This window comes from Equus quagga, chromosome 5 (genome assembly GCF_021613505.1).
Source record: "Equus quagga isolate Etosha38 chromosome 5, UCLA_HA_Equagga_1.0, whole genome shotgun sequence".
Classification (NCBI taxonomy): Eukaryota; Metazoa; Chordata; class Mammalia; order Perissodactyla; family Equidae; genus Equus; species Equus quagga.
The window spans coordinates 80,476,780-80,484,498 of record NC_060271.1 but is presented as its reverse complement, the minus strand read 5'-3'; the positions used below and the strand labels follow the sequence as shown (position 1 = coordinate 80,484,498).

The following is a 7,719-nucleotide window of genomic DNA, read 5'->3' as shown; positions in this document are numbered from 1 at the left end:
AATCGATTGTCTGCAGCGTTCACATTTCACCTCGCGATACTTAGGGGACGCCCGAGAGTGTCCGTCCGTCTTGAGCTTCCGGCTGAGAGGCCAGCGATTGGCCAGGATGGAGGGGTGGGGCTTCGAGACGTCCTACTCCGTTGGGTTTCCTCTTCTGTTAGACTGAGATAACGTCCGGTTTCTAGCTTCTGAGCGACACTAGTCACTTCGTTACCTTTGCGTTTCGCATCGTTTGTCTTCTTCATAGATACTAAATGAAAATAAACTCTGGAGGTGTGGGCCCCTAATATCTCTTTGGCATGCATTCCCACAGCATACTGTCATGCTAAGCCTAGGGTTCCAGTAACATTTCAATTATTGACCTCTACGCCGGAAGAGTAGGGTGACAAGGCTTCAGTTTCCAGGACTTTGAATCAAGACCCCGGAAGTGTATTCCTGGCTGACGTCCTCCAATTCTTTAACACTGCCTCCAGAAGCCCACATAATGTACTTTGCCCCTATATATAAAATGTGAAGTGCAGCGCACAAACGATCTCTAATATGAGGTACTGATTTTCAAGTCAAGAGTGTAAGGGTTAGAGGTGGTCTCTGCCTTGTTCCCAGTTAAGTTACCCAAAATAGGAGAATGTATGAATTAAATGCAATAAAGATTATAGAAGATTTAGGCCAAAACAGAAAAGCCTTGGTCATTTTAAGTAGGGGATTGTTCTCCAAAATTCAACTCATTCCTAATGTTCAGGAATGACTTTATTTAAATATCAATCATGGTAAAGACTTAGTTAAACTCATCATATATTTTGTATTCTCTTGTTACTCAAAATCTTAAACATTGCATTTTCTCTAGAGGGATCATAATTGTGTATCTTTTCCAACTCTTGCTGTTAGTGTTTATTTGAAGCTAGAGACCTGACATGGCTATTTATTTTATTTTATTGAGGAAGATTAGCCCTGAGCTAACATCTGCTGCCAATCCTCCCCTTTTTGCTGAAGAAAATTGGCCCTGAGCTAACATCTATGCCCATCTTCTTCTATTTTATATGTGGGATACCTACCACAGCGTGGCTTGATAAGCAGTTTGTGATAAGAAGGTTTGTGCCTGGGATCTGAACTAGGGAACCCCAGGCCACTGAAGTCGAGCACATGAAGTTCACCACTGTGCCACTGGGTCAGCCTTGATGTGGATATTTAATTTCTTTTAGCCTTATAGACAGGTTCTATCTTTTTACATTATGGACTTCAACTCATAGGGCCCTAGCCTGCCCTCAAAGTTTTTCCCACTTACAATGAACAAGTCCTGCACCCAAACCATAACTAATTTTCACTCTTCTGAACCTCTTAAGAAGCTTATTTCATACATTACAAAGAGAAACATGAGAAAGAGAATATATAACTTTCTCAAGTTATATATTCACAACCCAGATATGATGAAACACACACAATAGTGGAGGAAAAATTAAACCTTATTTATTTTTTAAAACCCAACCACTAGGAAAATATATCACAGCCTTGAAACAGCAAACAGACAGGCTATATTATCATCTCAAGTGATAAGCAGGTAAAAAGACAACAAAGTCCTTATCAAATGATAAGGTGCCAGATTTGGGGCAGGAACACTGCATGTTGCAAAAGCCCCAGGCAGAAGTGCTATTTGGTATTGGGGGGCCGCCCCTCTTTTGCTCTAAAGGAGTCACAGCTCACCCCTGAGTTGCTTACTTTTTCTTCCTTGACCTTCCTGTTGCTAAAAGGATTGTCTCGATAGGGCTCTCTTACTTCAGGGGCTAAGTAAGCAGCACTGGGTTTAGGCTTTCATTCCATTCTGTTCTATGAAAAGCAGGTTTTCCCAAATTCAGTACTTCAGAACTCTCTTAATTAAGCAGCCAGCAGTTCCTCTTTCACTCTTCATTCCTAGATACCTGTATATAGCACAGTTGAACCCCTCTTTCCCATCAAGGGAGAGTGTTCCTGCAAGATTGTCCTGTCACTGCTGCAGACAGCCTCCAGGCCCGACGCGGCAGTCCGTGAGAGGGAAGGTCTGTTTCCCATCCCCAGTATGACACGGCCTCTCTCCAGGGTGAAGGATGGAATGTGTGAGAATTTTAAGAAACACACATCCACATCTTGATGGCCAGAAAGGGATATTCACAAGAAACTTTTCCAAGTTCCTATGCAAACTACCTCTCCCAACTCCACATCTTAAATCAACTTCATGCCCTTGTATATAAAACAAAACCAAGCAAAACAAAGACCCAGAAACCTTTTTCTGCCTTCTAAATTAGTTTATGGAAAATGGTGTGGTGATCCTTGCAGTAAACAGAAAGTTGTCAACAAATGGAGAACACCTGTCTTCCCACTCCACCAGATCATAGGCAGGTGAGAGGAAACTGCCAGCCTGCTGGAACCTGTGTACTAAGAAGAATCTGGTACCTCGGAGGGCTCTGGTTGGGTACAAGGGAGATCCCTACAGCCAGGATAAGCACTCGCCACATGAAACAGGCTCTCAGAAACTCTCCTGTGCTATCTCTGACTCATATTTTAGCACCAGTTTTTTCCATTTCACTTTCTAGGAGTGAAACATAAAGAAACCAATGTCCAGAGGAAAGTGACATATGCCTTAAACTCGCTGCCATCCTTAATTTCTTCATTCATAAACTTTGCTTAAAAGACCAAAATTCCCATTCCTCTTTTTAAATAGATTCCTGTCCTTAGCCCCACTGGCCAATGGCAAAGACTTCTATTTCCCAATGGATGAGAGAGACTCCTTCATCTTCTTGGTCATGGTTGGGATGAGGTGCATGTGGTCATCCACACATTTGGTCACACAACTCTCCAGCTGCCGCTTCACTTGAAGCTCTTTACTTCCGGCATCTATTGAATCTTTGGCTTTGTCATTGCAATGCATGGTGCACCGGGCCAGACGGTCCTGTGGCAAGAAGGAAGAGGGTAGAGAAGGCTGAGAGGTTGGCCTCCATTTCCCGAGTACTTATCATGCGCCAGGCTCTGTGCTACATATTTTGGCTTGACATATATTATCTTGATCAATTAAAGGGACACTATAGTGCAATCAACAAAGATTATACCGAAATGGAGGGTGGTACCTGGGGGTCCCAGACAAAGCATTACTAGAAAGCAGGTGAATGACAGAATAAATCGTAAAGAAGCCCTTTCCAGAAGTGAGAAGTAACTAGAGGCTACTGTTACTCAATTACAGAAAAGCTTACAAACATCTCGAGTCTTTAATGTCTGTCCTTGCTACAGAAAAACACTCAATTAACCAACATTTATTGAGCATCTACTATGTGCCAGGTACTCTTCTAGCGCTGGGGAATACAGTGATGAGTGAAACAGATAAAGTTCTTGCCCTTGTAAAACTTACATTCCAGAGAGGAGAGAGAGAGACAAACAAAATAAATAAGTGGAGATGTTGAGGAAACAGTTGGTTATATGAATCTGGACATCAGGAGTGAAGTTGGTCTACAGATACGAATGTAGGCATTGTCAGCATATAGATGATATTTATAGTTATGAGAACAGAAAACTAGACGGAAAAGAGAAAAGGTCCAAGGACAGCTCTGGGCCCTCCAACGCTCAGAGGCTAGAGAGGGGAAACACCAGCAAAGGAGGCCAAGAAAGGGGGCCATGGAGGGAGGTGGAAACCAGAGTGAGGCGCCTTGGTGGCCAACTGAATAAAGTGTTTCAGGGAGCTGGAGAGTGATCCACTGTGCCAATGACGCAGACAGGCTGAGGAAGATGAGGAAAGAGAAATGGCCACTGGATTTAGACCCATGGAGGGGAGTAGTAAGAGCAGTTCTGGCACAGTGGAAGGTAAGCCTGACTGGAGAGGACAGAAAAGGGAACGGAAGGAGCAAGCTATACAGAAATTCATGAATCAATTTTTCCAAGACTCTATCTATAAAGTCAGGTGTCAGAAGAAACATAAAGGAACTCATCGGAGTTCCGTGACCTTGGAGAAGTTATTCCTTTATAGTGTCAGTAATTTTGAAGAATTTTCTATAGCAGAATGTAAAAATGTATCACATTAGACATAATGTTTCCATGTGAACAGAATCCCAGGCTATGACAAACTGCTTCAGAAGTGGGCCCTGCTTTCCCCATGCTCCAGAAAAGCATATTCAGAGGAAGGGAGTAAAATGAAGTTGTGGCTACCTTTTGCTCCAGAGAGGGATACAGGGGGCTCTTAGCGACCTCGGAGGGGCTTGCGAGGCAGGCATCAGTGAGTCAACGATAAGGCTTCACACAAATGACTGCTCTTTAGTGACATGGGAGCTGCAAGTGTCACTTGGATGTAGCAAGTAGGGACATTCTTGGGTAGACACTTGTGTGGGTGTGTAAGTCCACAAATGATGGTAGGATCTTGCTCTAATCTGCACCTTTTAAAGATGATCCTATTCCACTTTCCTGGGGATTCGGCTGTTGTAAGAATGAATTATTATGCTTCAGAAACTTTATACTATACAGTATACATATATTTGATGTCTGTGGGGAAAAAAAGCCTAAGTTCTTGGTCACGAACTCCCTTGGTGACTCCCTTTTACATCTTTGTTTCTATGGGAAATACAGCACTCAACCTCTGGCACTTTTTCCAAAATGTCAAACCCTTGTGAAGATTGGTTGGCCACAGGACGGTCACAAATGTTAAAAGAACCAAGACACTAAAACCAAGAGTTTTGAACAAATGCTTGTCATCTCCCGCAAAAGAGCCACATCAAGGACTAGAGCCCTCTCTTTGGGATATTCCTCACCTGGAACTTCTCCAACTCGCTGGTCACCATGGCCTGGGCTTGAGCCAGAGGCGCGTGGCAGCGCTCAATGCACTGGTGTACCTGCTGCATGGACGCCTGGGTGTCCTCACAGCAGCTGGCGCTGCACCGGAACATGAGGCCCTGTAGAAGGAAGGCAGAGATTGGTTAGGCAGGAAAGCCTCTGGTGACAGAGATGACCGCGGAGGGCAAGGGAGGCTAGGAGCATCTATCTATGCACCTCTCCTTAGAATAGACATCAGAACTTAAAACCACGAAGGGAAAGTTATCCTCGGTGCCTAGCAGAGTGTTTCATGGCCTTCTTGCTGCTGGCTCACTGGCACTTGTTGCATCAAAGGCTGGGTGGATGGGGAAGGTGGCAGTGGTCAAACAAAGCGAAGTTCTGAAAACCACAGGGTTCAGAGGTCAGCAACCTAGTAATCTACATTCCACCAGGGGACAACCGATCCATTAATCGACTCAAGGAGCACTACAAGGGAAACCCACAATCTGGTTAGGTAGGCAGGTCCAACAAAACACTTAGGGGATCAGAGCAGAGCAGCATATGAACCAGCGCTGTGTGGAGTGGAGTTCGATGCAACAGAACCGGGCATGACCTGGCCATTGGGAGGCCGAGCGCCTTCGTCTTTCCGGTCTTTCACCTTGGCCGTGCTCTTTCTGGGCCTCGGGATGCTCACCTGCAGAAGGGGCCGCGCAAGAGGGGCAAGTAGGGGAGGCCGAACGCCTCACACCAGGGGCTTTCTAACCCTGGTCTGGGGACGCCCTCTTCCCCGGATCGGCCTGGGTGGAAAACGGCCTTGCGCACAGATTTCATCCACTCAGTCGCAGCTCCCGAAGTTCTGGCTGTGGGCAAGGCGTGCTTCCGAGGACGCCGCGGCGACCCCAGGGCCGCCCTGACCCGGGTCTGCGGGGAGGGGGACAGCGGCCCGGGGCCTCGCGCGGCGGCTGCGGGAAGGGGCCGGGAGTCCCGGGCCGCCGGGGCTCCCCTCGCATCGGCCCGCGCGCTCCACTACCTGCATCTTCCGGATGTTCTCTCTCTCCAGACTCTTCACCATGGAGTCCACCGCCTCCTGCACGCGGAGCTGCTGCAGCTCCGCCATGGCGACCCCGCGCTGCGCCCCGCCGCGCCGGCGCCCACATGGACTCCAGAGCACCGGCCCGCCCCCTCGCCGCCGCTTCCCAGGTCACCGCGGTCCGCCCTTCCCGGGCCACGCCGCCGCCTGGCGTTCGAGAGGAGCAACTGCAGGCCGCGCGGTCTCGCTCCCTCCCGCGGCCTCCCGCCGGCTCCCGCTCCCACCCGGCCCCCTGCGGCCGCGGTGCGCGCCCCGCCGGAGCCGCCTCGGGCAGCGGAGGGTTGGTCAACCTCCCCCGGCAACCGGCCGTGAGAGCACTACGACTGCCTTTCTCCCTCCTCTTCCTCCCTCCGTCCCTCTTTCCCTCTTTTCCTTCAAATTCTTTTAAAAAAAATTTAATGTAATTAACATACAGATGAATATGCCCAGATCTTAGGTGTATAGTTGAGGAATTTTAACAAATCTTGCCTTTTCCCAATCTCCGCCCTTTCTTCCCCCATTCCCCCACCTCTGACCCCAGGCAACCACTGATCTGCTTTGTCACTACAGATTACATTTCCCCTTTCTAGAATGTGTACATAATCATTCTGGCTGCTTCACCTAGCATAATGCTTTCGAGATTGAGTTGTGTCCTTGGTTCCTTATACCACAATTTGTTTTTCCATTCCCCTTGACAAATAGAAATGGCAAGCAATAGGATATATTGGAATATATGAGGAAGCCATTTGGTGTAAACCTAATTCGGCCTGACCTTGTTTTTCCAAAGGGGCCTGACCATGGCCGTTGAGCATGCGTTGTATATCTGCTTCTGACATTCCCTATGGCAAGAACAAAGGCCCTTGAGATAAAGGTGCAACTTCCCTCCCCCTCCCAACGTTGGCATTTCCTTAAGGATTAAGCATCTTTCCTTAGGCTAGGAACTGATTGTTGCGCTCACCTGTGACCACCCAGCTCGAGACAACAGACTTGCCTCCTGCTAGGTCCACTGAGATAGCAGACTCACCACCTGCTGTGTCCATCAAGCGCTGTGCTGACAGGGCAATTGTGGGAGGGACATTTCAATCATATGTAAAGCATCCTCTTTGGGGGTATATAACCACTCTGTGTACCTCACTTCTTTGGTGCCCTTTCTACCTTCGGGAAGAAAGGCCCCAGGCCATGGTCCTCAGATTTTAGCTCAGAATAAACTCTCTCTAATTTTCATTTATATAGTGGTTATGCATTATTTTCATCGACACCCTGTTGATGGACATTTGGGTCTTTTTCAGTTACTAGCAATTCTGAATAAAGTGGTGACTGAACATCCTTGAGCAAGTCTTTGTAGACATAGATTTCCATTTCTCTTGGGTAAATATCTAGAAGTGGAATTGTTGGATTGTTGGTAGATGTATATTTGTGCATTTCTTTCTTTTTTTTTTTTGAGGAAGGTTAGCCCTGAGCTAACTCCTGCCAATCCTCCTCTTTTTGCTGAGGAAGACTGGCCCTGAGCTAACATCTCTGCCCATCTTCCTCTGCTTTATACGTGGGACACCTGCCACAGCATGGCTTGCCAAGCGGTGCCGTGTCCACACCCGGGATCCGAACCAGCGAACCCCCGGCCACCAAAGCAGAACGTGCACACTTAATGGCTGCACCACCGGGCTGGCCCCCATATGCATTTATTTCTAATAGAAAATTATTAGCCTCAAAGGCAATGCAGGGGCTATAGGTATTCAATCGACAATGAAGCATTTACCTGAGAGAAACAGCGAGCTGTTTCTGTGCTCCTGGAACAGTTCTATCTGGAATGCCCCACCCCCATGCCCAGCTTTACTAATTTATGCATTTATTTATTAAACATGTATTGGGTGCCTGCTAGACATGGAGTA

At 47.4% G+C, this 7,719-nt stretch overlaps 1 protein-coding gene across 1 annotated transcript; it reads right to left on the bottom strand.

The window, feature by feature from the left end:
- Window positions 1-1,442: 1,442 nt before the first annotated feature.
- On the bottom strand, window positions 1,443-5,948 carry FAM136A (family with sequence similarity 136 member A). Its single transcript, XM_046661621.1, has 3 exons — window positions 5,792-5,948; window positions 4,761-4,901; window positions 1,443-2,920 (listed from the first exon to the last, which is right to left on the bottom strand). The coding sequence occupies exons 1-3, from the start codon at window positions 5,876-5,878 to the stop codon at window positions 2,732-2,734; spliced, it is 417 nt and encodes a 138-aa protein (XP_046517577.1). The 5' UTR covers window positions 5,879-5,948; the 3' UTR covers window positions 1,443-2,731.
- Between the last annotated feature and the right edge of the window lie 1,771 nt (window positions 5,949-7,719).